Source organism: Sus scrofa, chromosome 3 (genome assembly GCF_000003025.6).
Source record: "Sus scrofa isolate TJ Tabasco breed Duroc chromosome 3, Sscrofa11.1, whole genome shotgun sequence".
Taxonomy (NCBI): Eukaryota; Metazoa; Chordata; class Mammalia; order Artiodactyla; family Suidae; genus Sus; species Sus scrofa.
Genome location: NC_010445.4, coordinates 38,434,141 through 38,454,200, shown reverse-complemented (window position 1 = coordinate 38,454,200; position 20,060 = coordinate 38,434,141). Strand labels below are relative to the sequence as shown.

The following is a 20,060-nucleotide window of genomic DNA, read 5'->3' as shown; positions in this document are numbered from 1 at the left end:
CATGTCTGAGGAATCACCAACGAGTGGTATGAACACATCCCAGAGGACTCAGGGCTGCTCAAGCGTCATGCCAGGACACAGCAAAAGAGCTTCAGGCGAGTGCTCGTGGCTCAGCAGTAACGAACCCAACTAGTATCCATCAGGATGCGGCTTCCATCCCTGGCCTCCCAGTGGGTTAAGGTTCTGGCGTTGCTGTTAGCTCAGCAGCTGCAGCTCCAATTCTGCTCTTAGCCTGGGAACTTCCGTAAGTCAAAGGTGCAGCCCCAAAAAGCAAAACAAACAAAAACAAAAGAGCTTTGGGCCTTGCAAACAGACTACCCAGCTCTGAACAAACCCGAAGCCCTCAGAGATGCTCAGCCTCCTCCATCTGCAAAACGGGAGGTACGATGATGTCTCTTAGCTGCCCTGCTTCTGTCCGTCCCTATGGTTTCTGGGCTGGGCCCAGTGTGAAGGCTGTGATCGGGTCAAGCTGCCCTATGCCCCGTGGGGGAACATCGGAGGACCTCACTGCAAAGGCACCAGGTGCAGCCCTCTCATGAAGCAGACCCTTGCCCGTGGGAAACTGGTGGCCAGGCAGGCAGTGCAGCTCCCACAAACCAACACACATCCCCAGTTTACCACATTGTCCTGCTAAGGCCAAGGCGCGGGGGAGAGAGGGAGAGAACTGGCATTATCTGTTGGCTGTCACGTCGGAGGGGTGAGATGTATTGCTACTGCCTCCCTGAGCCATTCCCCAGAGCAGGGGCTTCACCTGGGGACGACTGGACAGGAGCACGATGAGCAGCAAGTGGGGAGGCCAGAGAGACTGCTAAACATCCCCCAATACGCAGGACGGATCCCACCAGAGAAAGATCCCACCCAAACGTCAACAGTGCTGCAGGAGAGAGAAGCCCTGCCCTAGACAGGGCTGCAGGCAGGGCACACTGCAGGGAGCCTCTCCAGTCCAGTCTCAACCTGCCTTTGACAAACACACCACTCCTGGGAATTCAGACCCCTGGAGCCACAGAGGCAGGCAGGGGAGCCCGCAGGGAAGGGAATGTGCTGCGGCTAAAGGAGAGAGGCTGGAAGAGTGGGGCTAGAGAAGATTTGAAAAACGTGAAGAAAATGTGAGGTCAAGGTTTTCCAGAAGACAAAACACAGGATGTCTGTGAAAAGCCGACATGAATACTCTGAAGCCAAAATGTGCTCCAGGTCACTAAGCAAGTTCAGGTGACAATCGCCAGCACCAAAGTGCAGCCTACCGTCCTCCCAGTGAGGCTGGTAAAGGAAAGGCAGGCAAGAAGCAGGGATCCCGGCCTGCAGCCCCAGGGCTCGGAGGTGCCCCCAAAAGGAACAGTGGGCTTTGTTTCAGGTCTAGGTCTGCCCAACTGGTTTCAGAGCAATCCTGTAACAAAAATTACTGGAAGGAGAGAAGCAGTTCCAGGAAAGCTACACAGAGATGATAAGAAGAAATAAAGCAAAAACTTCAAGTAGCTTGAGAACCGTTTTGTTGTTGTTGTTGTTGTTTTTGGGGTCTTTTTAGGGCCGCACCCACAGCACATGGAGGTTCCAGGCTAAGGGTCTAAACAGAACTGTTGCTGCTGGCCTATGCCAGAGCCACAGCAATGCCAGATCCAAGCCACATCTGTGACCTACACCACAGCTCATGGCAATGCCGGCTCCTTAATCCACTGAGTGAGGCTGGGGATTGAACCCACAATCTCATGGCTTCTAGCTGTGCCACGATGGGAACTCCCACACCGGGAACTCCGAGAACAGACCTTACTACTTGCACCCTTTATTTGTTTTTGTGGCCATACCCACAGCATGCGGAAGGCTCCCAGGATAGGGACTGAACCTGCACCACAGCAGTGACCCAAGCTGCTGCACTGACAACACCAGACCCTTAACCCACTGAGTCACCGGGAAACTCCCTACCCTACCCTTTCTTTTTGGGTCTTTTTTTTTTTTTTTAAAGGGCCATACCTGAAGCATATGGAAGTTTCCAGGCTAGGGGTCAAAGTGGAGCTGCAGCTGCCAGCCTACCCCATAGCCACAGCGACTTGAGCTCTGAGCCGCACCTGCAACCTACACCACAGCTCACAGCAACCCCGGATCCTTAATCCATCGAGTGAGGTCAGGGATCAAATCGACGTCTTCAGGGATACTAGTCAGATTTGGCTCCACTGAGCCACCACAGGAATCCCTACCTTCTTTCTTTTTTATTGCCACACCCACAGCATATGGAAGTTCTCGGGCCAGGTACTGAATCCAAGCTGCAGCTATGCCAACACCAGATCCTTTAGCTCATGGCACCAGGCCAGGGGTCAAATCTGCACCTCTGCAGCGACCTAAGCTGCTGCAGTTGGATTCTAGACCCACTCGCCACAGCACAACTCCTCTGCCCTTTCTTTCTTAAGAAGGAAGAATGTAGCAGACAGTGAACCTGAGCAGGGAACCTCAGAATCACTGTTTTCTGATTTTTATCAAAAACAAAGAGGAGTTCCCATCGTGGCTCAGTGGTTAAAGAATCCGACTAGGAACCATGAGGTTGCAGGTTCAATCCCTGGCCTCACTCAGTGGGTTAAGGATCCGGTGTTGCCGTGAGCTGTGGTGTAGGTTGCAGACTCAGCTCGGATCCCGTGTTGCTGTGGCTCTGGTGTAGGCCGGTGGCTATAGCTCCGATTCGCCCCCTAGCCTGGGAACCTCCATATGCCACGGGAGCAGCCCCAAGAAATAGCAAACAAACAAACAAAAGCAAAGAGAAAGAGACCCAAGTTTTCCTGCTCCCAACAGCCTCAAAACTTCCAAGAACTGTAAGCAATCAACTTCTTAGTTTTGGCATATGTATCAACATTATATAAGATGTTAACATCGGGAGTTCCCATCGTGGTGCAGCAGAAAAGAATCCGACAAGGAACCATGAGGTTGTGGGTTCGATCCCCGGCCTTGCTCAGTGGGTTAAGGCTCTGGTGTTGCCATGAGCTGTGGTGTAGGTGGCAGACGTGGCTCGGATCTGGCGTTGCCATGGCTGTGGTGCAGACCGGCAGCTGCAGCTCCAATTGGATCCCTAGCCTGGGAACCTCCATATGCTTCGGGTGCAGCCCTAAAAAGCAAACAAACAAACAAACAAGATGTTAACACCAAGGGAGTGGGTCCTGGGGATACGGGAATTCTCTGTGATATCTTTACAACAAATATTCACAATAAAGTTTTTTAAAAAGTCAGAAGACAAAAACCTTTTTCTGAACACAACCTCCTGGCTTTCCCCTGAGCCTTCCCACACGGCCCTGCACAGCTCCGCGGCCGGCAGCCCGGGGAAGACGGAACGGTGGCCGGGAGGACGAGAGTTGGCAGCCCCGGGGCCCTGAGCTGCTGCCTGGCGGGGGGGGAAGCAGCTGCTGTGCACGCGCAGCGAGCACGTGGGCGCACGGCAAGGTCTGACGAAGCGGTGCTTACTCTTCACAGCTGGAATTAAAGGAAGTTCTACTGGGCGGCACAAAAGGAGCTATTTTCCCCATTAAGCTCTGGGTTCATCAGGGGGATCCGTTCTAAGGATGGTTTCTGTCCTGAGGTGGGAAACCTCAGGGAGAAGGTGGACAGGCGAAACCGCGTGTCAAGCCCGACAGGAGGGGCCATGGCAGCAACGTGGTATAGCCCTCTGCCGACAGCTCTCCTCCGGGCGACCGACACAAGGCCCACGCCCGCCGCGACTCACAGACAGCAAGTGTGGAAAAGCCCGTCTGCCGGCGTCTTGGCCCCACGACTGAATCAGGATGGTGACTCTGGAGCAAAGCACAAGGGACTCACAGACACGAACTCCCTCCACGAAGGGAGACCTGGCCCCATCGGCTTTACTGGCCCTCTTGTCGGCAGCTCATCGCAGAAAATGACACTCCCCGAGAGTGTACTCGCAAGGACACGGGCTGCTGTCCCGTCACTCATGACCCACTGCAGACCCACAGCCCGCAAGCAAGGGCGACTCACCATGTTTGGCACACTGGTGACCGAAGCATTCTTGATGTCTGCAGGGAAGGGAGGCAGGCTGTTGACCATGCTCTGCTTGCCGGGTATCTGGGGGTTCACGCCGGGGGCTCCCATCTGCTGCCCTCCAGCTTGACTAAAGGGCTGTCCAAATGGACTTGTGTTACCAGCCATTCCCATCTGAAACAAAGAGAGCGCCATGAGCTGTTGGGACACAACCGCATATGAAATACTCACTCTGGCCCATCGCAGCCAAAACCACCACTTCCTGTGAAACCTCCCTTTCGACTGTACATTAAAGGCTCATCCTCAGGGTTCACAGGGAGGCTTATGAACAGAGCAACTTGCTCCAACACTACAGACTAGAGAAGCCGCTCTCAGCAACCCCATCTGCCCCTCCTAAGTGTCACCCCAAGAGCCAGTGCTCTCACCCCCAGCTCAGGCCCTAGTCCCCACCCTAGTCCCCACCGCAACACACGAAATCATCTGGAAAACAAAACCTTCCAGGATCACTGGCAAAGGGGAGCTCCTTCAGTTTAACCCTTAATTACTCCGTAAATAGTTTCTTTCAGCCACCCCGCCCCCCAGACAGATTTAAGTTTCCATTCCTTCAAAATGCACAGGAGAAATACTGTCAAAGAAATGACACAACGGCTTTTGCTGTGAAATAACCCAGAGAGGCGAGGGGGTAGTGTCGGTGAAAAACGCCTGGCCGAACATCAGGACTCCTCACCAGGGGACAGGTGTGGGGGCTGCTGCACCAGTCCTTCTAATGTGACACACGTCTGAAGTTTTCCTTAGTAAAGCCTTATTTTAATTGCAACCTGTTCCCACTGGGCAGCTCACATTTCTTCCAGGGACCTCAATTTAGCTCGCCTGCAAGGGGAGAGTCTGGCGCCAGACAACTGCATTATTTCTTTCTGTTCCGAAATCCCACACTGCAAACCAATCACTGCTCAATACACCAACCCTTTTCTGATGAGATGTCCACGCAAAAACACAAATAAAACCAAACCACTGTAACCAAAAAGATCTTGTTCTGGCATTTTCATGTGCACTGGTGGCTTCCCTCACAGTTGACATTTCTCACTTTTTGAAAGTGAATACATTCCAGCTGCCACTTTGGCCTATTCTCTTTACCCAAGTAAACTGAACAAACCCCACTAAATAGGTTCAACTTCTTTTTTTTTGACGGCTGCACCCATGGCATATGGAAGTTTCCAGACCAGGGGTTGAATCTGAGCCACAGTTGTGGCAAACACCAGATTCTTAACCCACTGTGCCACAGCAGGAACTCCACATAAAGGACATTTCTTAGTCTCAACTAGAAGTTGTCATCTGAAACTCAGAACTGAAGCAAAAATTTCTATTTTCAGAAAGTGTTATACTGAATTAACTCCATGTAACAGTTCTTACAGAATTTCTGTTTTACTGTATAAACTCAAACACTGTTTTCAGAGGCCCAAGAATCTAGGGGGAAAAACATAATTTTAATTTCCACTTCCTAAATTTCATTTCCTATCTCTCTACTTAGGACCAAATATCCGGGGGCACATGCATCCATTCATGCTCCGGAGTCCGTGCTCAGTCGGCCAGCGTATGCCACGCACCCGCCGTGAGCCAAGCTCGGTTCGGAGCGAGCCTGGATGCTGCTTTCCTCCTTGGCATGGATCCTGCTCTTTATAACCACCAACGTGACAAACAAGAAAAGTCAACGCCGTTTTGGAAATTTCCAGGACTGATGAACCAACGTGGGCGGCAGCTGGGAGGCGGGAAAGGCGAGGGAACGGCCCAAGGCAGGCAGCCCTCGAGTGCGGAGAGGCAAGTAAACTCCAAGAGGTCAGCAAGCGCCCAAAGGGGACCTGTGGGGCTCAAGTTCGCCAGAACTGTTTAAAACCGTCTAAGGCTCTGAGACTATCTGGACGATGAAACCGAGTGAGTGTGTGGTCTGGTCAGTGGGCCACTACTTGCCCGGTGAGCCTCCGGGACAAAGCACTGGCGTGCTGTGGCGCATGGACGGACCTCATCAGGAAATCTGTCCTCCCCTTCTCCTCCCGGCCAGCCCACAGTGAAGGAAACCTCAGGAGGATCGTGGTTGCAATCCTCATGGGGCAAGAACCAAGGTAAAGTCAAAATCGCAGAGGGCAGGTGAGCAGTGGCCAGCTCAGGGACCACGATGCATGTAAAAACCAGCGGAAAAACCCCACCCTCAGCCTGTGACAACAAATACATTCCAAAGATAAGCCAACGTGAGCCCTGTGGGACCAGGAGCCAAGACCAAGGCTCAGCTCCCTGCTCCAGGGCCAGCCCTCCTTAACATGAGAGCTGACAGACGCCCAAGCAAGGACAGTCCTCCAACAGGCCACCCTCCATCAGCCAAGTGGCCCCCGGGTCCCAACTATCTCCTGGCAGAGCCTGGCAGGACTGGAAGGCTGCCCTCCAGTCCCAGCCTGCAGGATGGAGTAAAAGTCCTTCACTTCTAGAGATTTCTAGATTTCTGATTTCCTGTCTGTATCTATTCTCCGTTGACCTGCTGAACATTCCCAAGTCTAGTTAACTCATGCTTAGTACAAATGCTCATGATAAAAATAGTATAAATCAAGACGTTTGTCTAATTCCACTTGATGAAACCTAACATAGTTTTTCTAATTTCCCAATAGTTACTTGATAACAATTTAGTCAACTTCGTTCTGTTTTTTGGTTTTGTTTTTTTTGTCTTGTCTTTTTAGGGCCGCACCCGTGGCACATGGAGGTTCCCAGGCTAGGGGTCTAATCAGAGCTATAGCCGCTGGCCTACGCCACAGCCACTTCAACATGGGATCCGAGCCGCATCTGCGACCTACACCACAGCTCATGGCAACGCTAGATCCTTAACCCACTGAGTGAGGCCAGGGATCAAACCCACAACCTCATGGTTCCTAGTTGGATTCATTTCTGCTGCGCCACGATGGGAACTCCATGAACTTTGCTTATTTTCAACTGAAGTTTGTCAGATTTTTTGCTGAAGGCTGTTATAGAACCACCAGGTAATGTTTTCAATAAAATTCAAAAAGCAGAATAGTGTTGCAACAGAACAAAGGGTGGGGGAAAAATGTAATTGTAATGTATACATGTAAGGATAACCTGACCCCCTTGCTGTACAGTGGGAAAATTAAAAAAAAAAAAAAAGTAGAATAGTAGAAACAGGCAACTGTTCAGTTAATGGTCAATTTATATAATATATGAACAAATTAAAGCCTATGTAATAAATACGCATACTGTCTCATTCAGCAACAACCCATACATGCTAAAATATCCTTTCACTCTATTCTCTCAGAACCAGGACCAATCTTGGAAAAGAGGAAAAGTTAACTATAGTAAGTACCAAAAATAAGGCAAGTTTTCCCATAATGAAACACAAATTCAATGTTTTACAGGGCTACCAAGTAAGTATACTCGTGAAAAAGCAATCTTGTAACCGAGTGTATCAATCCATCCATCATCTGAGAATCCACTTACTCTGCTGTCTGTCAATCACTTCAATGGGAAAATAAAGACATGTGAACTACAGCGCCGGTGTCACAAGAAGAACAAACTAGGTGAGGTTAAAAACAAAACAAAAGAAACCAGTACCACATCCTGAGGCCTACCCCTGCCACAGGATGGGGAGTAGGTAGCAGCCCTGGCGTAAGACCTGACGAGGAAACCCGTCTTCAGGCTTTAGTTCAAAGCAATCTGAACAACGCCTATAGTAGCCTCACTACGAAACAAAGTCAGTGTCTGCAGCAATTCTGGTGACAGCACCTGGCCCATCAACCAAAAACTACTGAAGTTGTGAGCTGCTGGGCAAGCAGGTTGAGTGACAGCCATCTGTAGGAGAGGGACAGAGCAGACACTTACTGCAGATCTGCTCAGGAAGGTTCAAAACAGAACACGACTCTGAGGCAGGATCTGTCGTAATATTTGTGACAGTCCATTCTGAATCGGGTGTATCTTCTTGCCTTCCTCGTGGCCCTGGGCCCCAGAACACAGTGGGTATTCAATAAGTATCTGGGTCAGGATCCAAATACATGAACACTTCAAGAGACCCACCGCATCGTGCAGCCCACCCTCCGAAAAACAGAAACCCCCATATCAACCCTAAGGGCAGGGGGGTCAAGGACCTGGTCACCAAAGCCAGACAGAGATGAGAGTCACCACTGGACCCAGCAGGCACTGGGAGGGGCGGCAGAACAGGCTCCTTTCTGTCTTCTCAACAGCCACGGCGAGGACCTCAGCTACCAGCCAGGCTGTCAGTCCACTGGCTGTGCCGCAAGGCTGAATACAATGAGAACGTGCACTTGGAGTCGGTTTACAGGACTGAACAGTTCTGAGCCCCATGGCAGCACACGTGGGAGCGCAGCCTGGCTGTACTACAGGAACTATGCTTACACGCACTCGGCCGGCAAACCCGTGGCTTAGATGGGTGGCCTCGGCCAGCCTGCAGCCCAAGGTTCCCACTGGTACACTGTGATGCTGGTCCATCCGCCTCCACGGTCCCCCTGGGCTGCAAACGGCCTCCGCTGCGGACCTCAGCGTGGGACAGATGCTCTCTTTTCGACTCGTGTCATGACGTGACAACGATCAACATACTGACAAGGAAGCTGTGGGCTCCCAAAGAACAAGAGGATCGTCTCCACCACCTTTTCTAGGGCTGCACCCACTGCCCATGGAGGTTCCCAGACTAGGGGTCTAATCAGAGCTATAGCCGCTGGCCTACGCCACAGCCACATCAACATGGGATCCAAGCCGCATCTGCGACCTACACCACAGCTCATGGCAACACTGGGGAGATCTCCTACTCGGCTAACTCATCTGGTCAGATAAGGGAGGAGCTGAGAACCGAGGAACTAGCCAGCTGTGTCAAGGCAAAGTCACACTGTTCATGAAGTTTCTCCCAGAATGGGTTTCGACAAGACTAGAAGCCCAGTATTCACTTTCTTGCTCCTTCGTAGGAAACAGTCCCTCTGCAGTTAGGGGCACCACAGGTGGTACCTCCTGGCCCAAACTCCCTGATGGTGAGATGCTGGGCCAGGGAGTGCTGGGCAGTCCATGGCAGGGAGGGGTGCTGGGGCAGTCACGCCCTAACACATTTGTGCAAGGTGCGTTTTTTTTGTTTTGTTTTTTGGTTTTGTCTCTTTGTCTTTTTAGGATCGCCCCCGCAACATGTGGAAGTTCCTAGGCTAGGGGTCCAATCAGAACTGCAGCCACTGGTCTACGCCAGAGCCACATTAACACCAGATCTGAGCCGTGTCTGCAACCTACATCACAGCTCATGGCACTGCCGGATCCTTAATCCACTGAGCAAGGCCTGAGTCCTCAGGGATGCTAGTCGGGTTCATTAACCGCTGAGCCACAATGGGAACTCTGGGAGGTGCATTTCTGAGAGAACAAGTCCAATATCAGATTCTCAAAGGGGGTCCTAAGACCCCCTAAAGATTAAGGATGCCTATCCTTGGGGAAGGCACTTCCCTCACAAGTGTCAGGGAAGGGCTGGCTCTTGCCAGGACCTCACACGCCCCTGCCACTTGCAGGCCTGTCCCCGTAGACGGACTCCCATCCATCGACCTTCATCCAACAACCACGCTCACAGATGAACTGTGCCCAGTTTTCAACTCCAAACATCCTGCTGAAAGGCACCCTCACAGATCATAACCATTTATGAGCCCAAAGCTTCAGGGGACACACTGTGTGATGAGCTGAGACTATCAGGAAAGGGAAGAGGAAGGATGCCTAGGACGGAGAAGCACAGCCAGAAACAAGCTGCCACGTCCCAACTGTACCGAGAGCCAGCCCATCAGGGCTTCGGAAATGCTCTGAGTGGCAGCAAACACTGAGTTTGATGTGGTTTTGATGAACCCACTAAACACCTTGTTTTTTCAAAAGCTGAGTTCTTCAGTTTTCCTCACATCTTGATATACACTTAAAACCACACTACACAGCAGAGTGATCAGAGGAAGTACTGCCAGGGTGTGCATGTGTAACTGATGCTGGTCAGGAAACAGAAAGAAAACAAAATATAACCTTTAGCGATAAGTTTAGTTAAGGACAATAGGACAGGTTAAAATTTTTAGCTGCGGAGTTCCTGTCATGCCTCAGTGGAAATGAATCTGACTAGTATCCATGAGGACGCAGGTTCGATTCCTGGCCTCATTCAGTGGGTTAAAAATCTGGTGATGCCATGAGTTGTGGTGTAGGTCACAGATGCAGCTCAGATCTGGCGTGGCTATGGCATAGGCCGGCAGCTGCAGCTCTGATTTGACCCCTAGCCTGGGAACTTCCATATGCTGCAGGTGTGCCCCCCCCCCAAAAAAAAGAGAGAGAGAGGGAGAGAGAGAAAGGGGTGGGGAGAAAATGACACTTCGTTGATATATAAAGGGTGGTCAGAAAGCTTAGAAACAGCAAATCAGCTGGCAGTGAACCTGCTGTGAGGTTCACGCCGCCCCCACCACAAGCGCATCACCCCTGCTTAGGCAGAACCCTGTCTCCTCCGAGCTCCAGAAACCGCTGTCAGAGACAGGCTCAGTGCACCAAGAGCAGGCACTGGCGAACACGGCCCGGAGGCCAAAGCAGCCGAATGCCTGTTTTTGAGAAAACGAGACACAAGTTTTATTAGAACATGGCCACAAATAAGATTTTGTCCTGAGGGGCAGTGAGACATTGTGGACTCTGGCGATATTTACCTGGTCTGAGGGTGGCCCTGCCACTTGCTAGCTGTGTGAACTTGGGCAATTTACTTAAACCTCTCTGTGCCTGAGTTTCGTCACTGGTTAAATGGAGGTAATAGCACCTCCTCTTAAGAGAATTAAGTGGATTCACATATTGAAGCCCCATGAAGAGGGACTGACGTGTAGCAAGGGCTATAGGTGCTGACTAGTACACTGTTACTTGGCTTTGGGGGACTGTTTTACACGAAATATAAACTCTTTCAGAAGAACGTGGAGAGTAATAGTAAAATGAACATTTTTTTTCAGCGAATGTGTGATGGTGGGGAGTGGTTCCAACAGGAAGGGTCACCAGGGGGATTACTGTCATTTTACTGAGACATTTTCAGAGAATCACGAAATAAATGTGACCAAAACAATCTTACACACTTACCAGTTGTAGAAATATGTTTCCCCCCCCTTTCTTTCTTCTTAGGGCAAAACCTGTGGCATATGGAGGTTCCCAGGCTAAGGGGTCGAATCAGAGCTGTAGCTGCCGGCCTACACCACAGCTCAAAGCAACGCCAGATCCTTAACCCACTGAGCGAGGCCAGGGATTGAACCTGTGTCCTCATGGATGCTAGCCAGACTTGTTTCCACTGAGCCATGATGGGAACTCCCTGGATTGAAATTTAAATCAAAACATAGAAGAAGTGAACAAGAAAGACCATTCCCACCAAAAAAGAGATTGATGCAACTCCCACTTGCAAGATGCCGAAGAAAAAGCAACAAACGTTCCATTTGATGTGGCTTCAACCTAACCCAACAGGTTTATTAACCTCAAGTTTTTAGCATCTTTCTTCACGTGTTGGTATACACATAAAACCAAAAATTCATATGAAGTGTGTAAAAAAACACCATTTAGTGAGCAAAATTTTGCCAAATAATTTATGAGTCACAAGTATTCTTTCTTTTCAAGGACAAAAAACCCAAAAAAACAAAAACAGAAAAACAAAACCCAGAACTAACCCAGAGTGTGGCCATATCATCTGGAAAGCCAAAAGCATTTTCTCTTGGCAACCTAACACTGCTGGGAGAAAGCCAAGAGAAGCAGTTTTCGTGGAGAGGCACGGCTGCATTCAGTTGTCTGCTATCACCCGCTTGCTCTTGGACTCCTTCCAGGAGCTCGACTTGGCAAATAAAGAGTAAGTAGAAATACTCTACAGATCGCGAGGCCAAAGCCATTGCCCGGCTGTCCTGTGTCACCTGGGAATAGGAGAACTGGGCTCAAGAGGTGGGGCCGCGTGAGCAGCCCACCTTGCTGAACAACGTGGAAAGCGTGGCCCCACGTCTGCACACTCCCCATAGACAAATAAATTGTAACTGGCCGACAGGTACAGGTATTTACTGACTCTCATGGTACCACACTTGGATAATATGTGTCCAGAATGTGACTCAGAACAGTGCAAACTCCTAAAGAGAAGGTGACAGGACAGCAGACCACTGCCAAGGTCTCAAGCTTGGGGCCTCATTGGTGTTTGCCCAATTGTTCTAGAAACTTCCAGCAACTAAAGCAGTGCCCTAGCACTGACGGTGTTCCTCACCGGTTAAGACACACCGGCTCCCAGGTACAGTCTGCCTTAATTCACAAGCGAAAGCACAGGCCGAGGCCAGTGGGGGAACCAATCCCGAGTCCGTGGTGAACAAGGAGTGTGACCGCGACCTCTCGCTCCCCCTAAGCTTTAGTGCTCCTCAGCCTTCAGACATGAAGCACTGAGATGACACTAGGTGATCTTTAAAGTTCCTGGTGATCCTAAAACCCAGGGACTTTTCTGGTTATACACAATCGGCCCTTGAATCCTAGGGCATCCCACTACTGAAGGCCCAGCGACTGGCAACGAGAGGCAGCTGGGATCAGAGTCCACGAGGCCGAGTGCCTGTCCCTGGGTGAGGGGACCCCACTAAGGCCATGCTCCCCAGGGGCGGCTGGCTGCCTGCTGAGGAGACTGGGACTTTGCAGGGCGCCCCCTGCCATCCCCACTACATGGGCCCCCAACCCTCCACCGCCTTGCGGCCTCCGTGCCATTTCCCAGAGCCTGCAACAGGACGCACTGCCAAGCCAACGAGAGGGGATGAAACTTAAATCCATTACTTCCCCTCATTCTTCCAAGTCCTAACATTTTTTTTTTTTTTTGGTAGGAAAGCAGCCTCTTTAGGATTGAGCCAAGCCAACCCTTACCAAGTCCACAATGGCTAGGGAGAAAGAGGAGGAAGAGAAAAGATGCTAAAAGAGGAGGAAAGAGAAGGGAAAAGCTAAGAAAAGAGCCCTGCACACTTCACAAAGACCTCACCGCAACTCAGCTACAATGCGACAGAAGGCCAAGCTCTTAATAAACCTTACCCCAAGCCTCTACAAGGAGAGCTCTCCTGGTAGGCCAAGAAGCCCCCTCTCCTCCACGGACGGACAATCCGCTTGAAAAATAATGCAACTGAGCAAGCAGCGGGGACAGTGGGGAAACAAGGTGACGCCCACACAGGTCATGCAGGAGCTCGGGGAAGGAGAGGCAGAGGCGGCAGAGCGTGCAAAGGAGGCTTTAGTGAACACGGCCTTCGATTATTTCCAGTAAAACTCAAAGGAGAAAAAAAAGAAGGCTCAAATTTCAGAGAATTTTGTCCTTCCTCTCCCTTGGAGCAGAAAAATTAAACAAGTTCTTGAAACAGACCGACTGTGGGCTTCATGCTTGGGCAGGAGAACCCGCACATGGACAGGAGTCCCAGGAGGTAGGGGGAGGACCCAAACCCAGGGTTTTCTGGGGCCTGCGTGGCCGCAAGAAGAGGACGGAGGGGATAAAGTCAATCCTGCCCAGCTTATTAAATGCCATAAATCTCAAGCCATAAAGCGCACCCAAAGACATAGCACTGTTTCAAACACATGTGGCTCGACGTCTAACCAAACCCGAGCTGTGTGAAGTCCTAGCAAAAACACACGTGGCAGTAAAGTATTCTCAGTCAGGTCACTGGGGCAGAGACGTGGGCTGAGGACACCCAGAGGCATCTTAACACTCTACAGACACTGAGCCTCATTCCTAAAGACAACGTATGTAAAGGCAGCTGGAAAAGGAAAGCACAAAACCAACACGCGGCATTAAAGCCAAGACAGTGCTCTTCCTACAAAAACTTGGCCAGTACTGACAAGGGAAAAACGTGCCTCTTGCAACATTCAGTTCTAAAAAACAGGATACAAACAACATAGTCCCCATAACACAGGCTCACGTGTGTACACAGAGCAAGGAAGAGAGGACGCCCAGGTATTTAACAGTGACTAACTCTGAAGGGCTTAGAGATGGTTTTTAGTTTTAAAACATTTTCTGTGTTACTCAAATTCTCTGCATAAAGCATTGTTAAGCTGTTTCTCAGAGCCACGCTTGACTCAAACCTTCTGACTGCCCACTGACAAGATGACCCACTGTTGGGCTGCACAGCTGTACTTAAAATATTAATTTAACCTGTCATCAGACACTGAATAAAATTAGGTAGATCAAACTGATTATGACTACCAGAGATGACTCCTGAGTGGTAATTTAAATCAAATTCACCCTGGTTATAACATGGCTTTAAGCTGTCACACTTTGCTCTAATGTATTATACATGGACGAGAAAAAAAGCCTGAATGAGGCTCAGCCACTCAGACATCTACCACTACGGCCGGCAAAGGAGGCTGGAAGGCGGAGAAAAGAAGCAAAGCAGCCAATCAGGGTATAAAAGCTGTAAGCTGCTCCAGCAGCTTGTGTTTATCAGCTTGGAAACTGCACGGGTGACCCTCGCTACAACCAAGGCACAATGATCCTGCCATCTGCACTTTCGTTCACAGTTCAGGCAGCAAGAGATACCGTTTCATCCAAATCTACCTGGTACCTGAGGTCTGGAGACCAAGAGGCAAGGGACTGGATCATGAGGGATTTACCAGATGTGTTTGGCTCCCAGGTTTTGACAGCGAGGTGCGCTTACAGCTGGAAAGTACCTATTTAAGGAGCAGACCTTTCCAGTAAGGAGACGATCCAGCAGCTGTCACATGTGCCCAACTCTCAGTAAGGGCCACCAGCTTCCCAGCTCTCGGCTCTGACGCTGATGATCTCTGGCAGAGTGGAAGGTGAAAAAGCGGCAATACACATGCTTAACTACCATCAGCATGACGTCCGTTAGGCATCTTCCGGAAGGGAGACACTGTGGGGTGGTGGAGGCACACAGCATGCAGCACCACAGCCTCTCCAGCCCAAGGCAAGACACAAGCTACAAGGAGCACATGTGTGCAGGAGGCACCAACATTGACTGCTAAAGAGTCAAGGAGGGAGAGGGGCCCTGGCCTGGGGGCAGACAAACAGCTCAGGAGGTCCAACCTGAGATGGGCTTTCAGAAGCAAGCTACGGAGTAATCCTGAAATTCATCAGCAGCGGCTGCTGCTCTGCACCACCGCCATGAATGAGAACCAGGTGAGTCATCGCAGGAAGGGCCTGGGTATCACTGGGCCTAGAGAGGTTACTCTTGCAGTTCTGAAGTCTGTCTCTACTCAAATACACACACGGTCGGACCAGAGGACCAGCATCTGGCTGGGAGCTGATGGACAGATCTAAGGTATTCACTAAAATGGACATCGAGGAGTTCCTGTCATGAATCAGTGGTTAATGAATCCGACTAGGACCCATGAAGACATAGGATTGATCCCCGGCCTTGCTCAGTGGGTTAAGGATCTGGCATCGCTGTGGCTGCGGCTGCAGTGCAGGCCGGCAGCTGCAGCTCCTATTTGACCCTTGGCCTGAGAACTTCCATATGCCATGGGTGCAGCCTAAAAAAGACAAAAAAAAAAGGACATCAAGACTGGGAAGAGCAGAACTAAGCTGGTTATTCGTGTTGACACTCCCTTGCAAGAGGTAAGCTCTGTCCTGAAGCGCATCCTTAGCAACACTGAAAGACAGGAAGGAAAGCTGCTAAGATCTCGCCAATCAGATTCGGAGAGACTCCCGTCTTCCAGCCACTCCCACTATGCACACCTTTCCTTCAAAGGACCCACGTGCAGCAGGAGCTCATCTAGGGCTTTAAGAGTACAGCTGCCAAGCAGGTGGCACCTGCCATCTGACAATACATCTCCAAGCAACATGTGCCACATTCTCCGGGGAGAACACACACTCGGAACCCTCCCTGTCCGTGCCTTATCGCCGCACCCCAGCACTTTCTCCCACACCCCTATCAGCACAGCCACTCAACCACTGAGATCACACACACCCCGAACACCATGCACAGAGGGCTGCTCAGACTTCCTGTTTCTGACCTGAATGGAATAGCATGTGGAAAATGCTCTAAAAACCACAAAGCACTGTGCAATCTTGAGGTGACTTTAAGATCTCTTTCCAAAAATAGAGCACAGAAAATCTCTAACATCAGACAGGGTTCTCTAAAGTGAATAGATTTTCTTCAATACTGAAAAAAGACAGGCATGCACCATAACTGTTCACAATTTACAAAGTTGGGTAATTCCAACGTGATGTTTGAAGCAGGCATTTCCCAGTATTAGCTATCTCTGGCCTTGTTCTAGGATCTAAGATGGTTTGTTTTCCAGTTCATTCTTCAAACACGTGTCAGAAAAAGAAATGAATAAAACGGCTCATTATTAAGGGCATGAAGTTTCCATTTGGTAAATAACAAAGCAACCACTGCAGTCATACCATTTTTCAAAAGCCACAAACCCAAGTAGCATATCCTTACCTTAAATGTAACATGCACAGATGTGTTTATACTGAACTGTGGCCTTGGAATTACGATTCGCGATAACTACTGCGCTTCCTGACTAGAAAATGTCATCACTGATCAGGTCACAGCTCCGACCTGGTGCTGTTTAGAGCACTCTGGACACTTGCTCGTTATAACATTCAGGAGAGGTGCTCACTCCAAAGGGACAAACAGGAATTTTGCACACACAGAAATTGCATTTTGCCAAGTATATCTAAGATGATCAAAGAAAAATAAAAAAAGGCTTGGAGGAAACTCCATTTGTGAGTAATCTTTATCTTAAAAATTACTACGACAAAAACCTCTTGGTTCTGAGATTCAGCTACAACCACTGCTTGAAGTTCTTATAAAATGCAAAGTTTTTGGAGTGTCAGGCGTACATTAAAAATCTGCATAAACAATAGAGAAAAATTAAAATACAAAAAATTTAAAGAAGAATTTTTAAAGTCACATGAATACATGTTAAAATAAATGAATCAGGAGTTCCTGATGTGGCGCAACAGGAGGGGGGCGTCTGCAGCACTGGGACACAGGTTCAGTCCCCAGCCTGGCACAGCAGGTTAAGGACCTGGCGTTGCCACAGCTGTGACATAGGCTGCAACTGCAACTTGGGTCTGATCCTTGGCCTGAGAACTTCCATATACCATGGGGCGGGCAAAAAGGGAGGGGGGGGAAGAATCCGGCTGCAGTGACTTGGGTTGATACTGAGATGCGGGTTTAATATACAGCCCAGCGCACTGGGATAAAGAAGATTTTGGCATCGCCACAGCTGCGGCTCGGATTCAATCCCTGGCCCAGGAACTTGCATATGCCACAGGTACGGCCATTTAAAAACAAAAAATCAGATTTGTATGTGTATCAATTTTGAAAATAACACTTAAAAAATGAGATGTATAGTATGCCATGTATATCATGTATAAGATACTTGGGTTTTAATCTGTTATTTTTATTTATTTATTTATTTTTTGCTTTTTAGAGCCACCCCCGTGGCATATGGAGGTTCCACGCTAGGGGTTGAAATGGAGCTGCAGTCGCCAGCCTGTGTCACGCAATATAGGATCCAAGACGTGTCTGCAAACTACACCACAGTTCACGGCAACACTGGCTCCTTAACCCACTGAGCAAGGCCAAGGATCAAACCCGCATCCTCATGGATCCTAGTTGGGTTTGGTAACCACTGAGCCATGAAGGGAACTCCATGTTACTTTTTTTTTTAAACAGCTACACCTGCAGCATATGGAAGTTCCTGTCCTAGGGGTCAAATCGGAGCTGTATCTGAGACCTATGCCACAGCTTAGGGCAACACTGGTTCCCTAACCCCGAGCAAGGCCAGGGATCAAACCCACATCCTCACAGAGACAAGGATGGGTCCTTAACTTGCTGAGCCATGCCGGGAGCTCCTTAATCTGTTAAACTGTATTTTGTTTATTTTAAAAAGCTATAAAGAAGAAACAAATCTTCCATGCAGAAGCATTCCAAGTAAGTTATGTGGACACCACACTCCCCACAAGGAAGGGAGAATCGCAACCCACTCTTTGAGCATGGGCTGTACATGGTGACTTCCTTCCCAAGAGGACACACTAGGAAGGGAAGGAAGCGTAAGAGCACAGCCAAGACATCACCTCAGCCAGGGGAGCCGAGCGTCCACAGTGCTAAGCCATGCAAACACAATGGCTGATGCGGTAAAAATGGCCCTTTATCGCCATCTTCCTTCTGTTAACACTCTAAGTCCAAAACCCCAGTCTTATCACAAGAAAAATAAAAGACATATCCCAATAATAGGGCATCCTAAATGCTACCTGACCAGTTCTCAAAACTGTCAAGGTCATCAAAAACAAAGGAAGTCTGGGAAAATGTCACAGCCAAGAGCAGCTTAAGGAGACGTAACACAGTGCAATGTGTGGCACTCTCGTCCTGGCTCAGCAGAAATGAACATGACCATGAGGACACAGGTTCGATCCCTGGCCTCGCTCAGGGGGTTAAGGATCCAGCGTTGCCATGAGCTGTGGTGTAGGTTGCAGACATGGCTCAGATCCTGCGTTGGTGTGGCTGTGGCGTAGGCCAGCGGCTGCAGCTCCAATCTGACCCCTAGCCTGGGAACTTTCATATGCAGATACAGAAAAAAAAAAAAAAGAAAAGAAAAGTATGGATGGGATCCTAAAATCAGAGGGAGGACATCACGAGAAAATTAAGGAAATCTGTATGAATTTCAGTTAATAATAATGTATCAATATTGGTGCATTAATTGTGACTGTGACAAATAATCAAATATCATACACAAATATAATAATAGAGGAAAGTGGGGAGGAGATATGAGAATCCTGAATAGTGTCTTTCAATTTTTCTATAAACCTAAATCTATTGTTAAAAAATGTCTACTTAAAAGTGAAAAGGGGAGTTCCCGTGGTAGCTCAGTGGTTAATGAACACGACTAGTAACCATGAGGTTACGGGTTCGATCCCTGGCCTCGCTCAGTGGGTTAAGGATCCGGTATTGCCATGAGCTGTGGTGTAGGTCGCAGACATGGCTCAGATCCCATGTTGCTGTGGCTGTGGTGTAGGCCAGAAGCTATAGCTCTGATTCGATCCCTAGCCTGGGAACCTCCATATGCCGCAGGTACACACCCCCACCACCAAAAAAAAGAGAGAAACTGTGAAGAAAATCTGATAAATGTCAACATGTACTAATTCTAAGAGAAACATAGATGCTGATTATATTCTTCTCAGTGTGTTTTGAAATTTTTAAAAAACCTGGAAAGTCAAAATCAAACTTTTCTTTGCTATAGTAGCAGTATTATTAATAAATAAATAAATAAATAAAACAATTTAAGAGGTAAGACTATCCTCTCAATAATGTAGAAAAGGCCTTTGACAAAATCCAACACCCGTTTCTGATAAAGCCCCTCCAGAAAGTGGGTATAGAGGGAAACTACTACAACATAATCAAGGCCATGTATAACCCACAGCTAACCTCCTCCTCAGTGGTGAAAAGCTGCAAGGATTCCAACAAAGACCAGGAACAAGGAGGTCTGCTCTTGCCACTGCTATTCAACAGAGCTGTGGAAGTCCTGGCCATGGCAATAAGAGAGAAAAAGAAATAAAAGGAATCCAAACTGGAAAGGAAGCAGTAAAACTATCATTGTTGCAGATGACAATGACACTCTACCTAGAGCTCACCCATGAATCTGGTAAAGTTGCAGGGTAAGAAATTAATACACAGAGATTGACTGCATTTCTATATATTAACAATGAAGGGTCAGAAAGAGAAATTAGCAAAACAACCCCATTTATCACCACATCAAAAAGAATAAAATGCCTAGGAATAAATCTACCTAAAGGGACAAAGACCTATACTATGAAAACTGTAAGACACTGATGAAAGAAATCAAAGATGATGTAAACAGATGGAAAGATATACCATGTTCTTGGACTGGAAGAATTGATTATTATCAAAAAGAGTATACTACCCAAGGCAATCTACAGATTCAATGCAACTCCTATTGAATTACCAAGGGCATTTTTCACAGAACTAGATCAAAAAATTTTTCAATTTGTATAGCACAAAAGACTCCACATAGCCAAACCATCTTGAGAAAGAAAACTGGAGCTGGAGGAGTCAGGCTCCCTGACTTCAGACTATACTACAAAGCTA

General features: G+C 48.8%; 1 protein-coding gene across 1 annotated transcript in view; it reads right to left on the bottom strand.

Annotated features, from left to right (window-relative positions):
* CREBBP (CREB binding protein) overlaps positions 1–20,060 on the bottom strand; it is a 141,878-nt gene that overhangs the window by 76,043 nt on the left and 45,775 nt on the right. Inside the window, exon 3 of the mRNA XM_005662184.3 lies at positions 3,967–4,143. Within this exon, the coding sequence (XP_005662241.2) occupies positions 3,967–4,143 (177 nt within the window). The remainder of the gene's footprint in view (positions 1–3,966; positions 4,144–20,060) is intronic.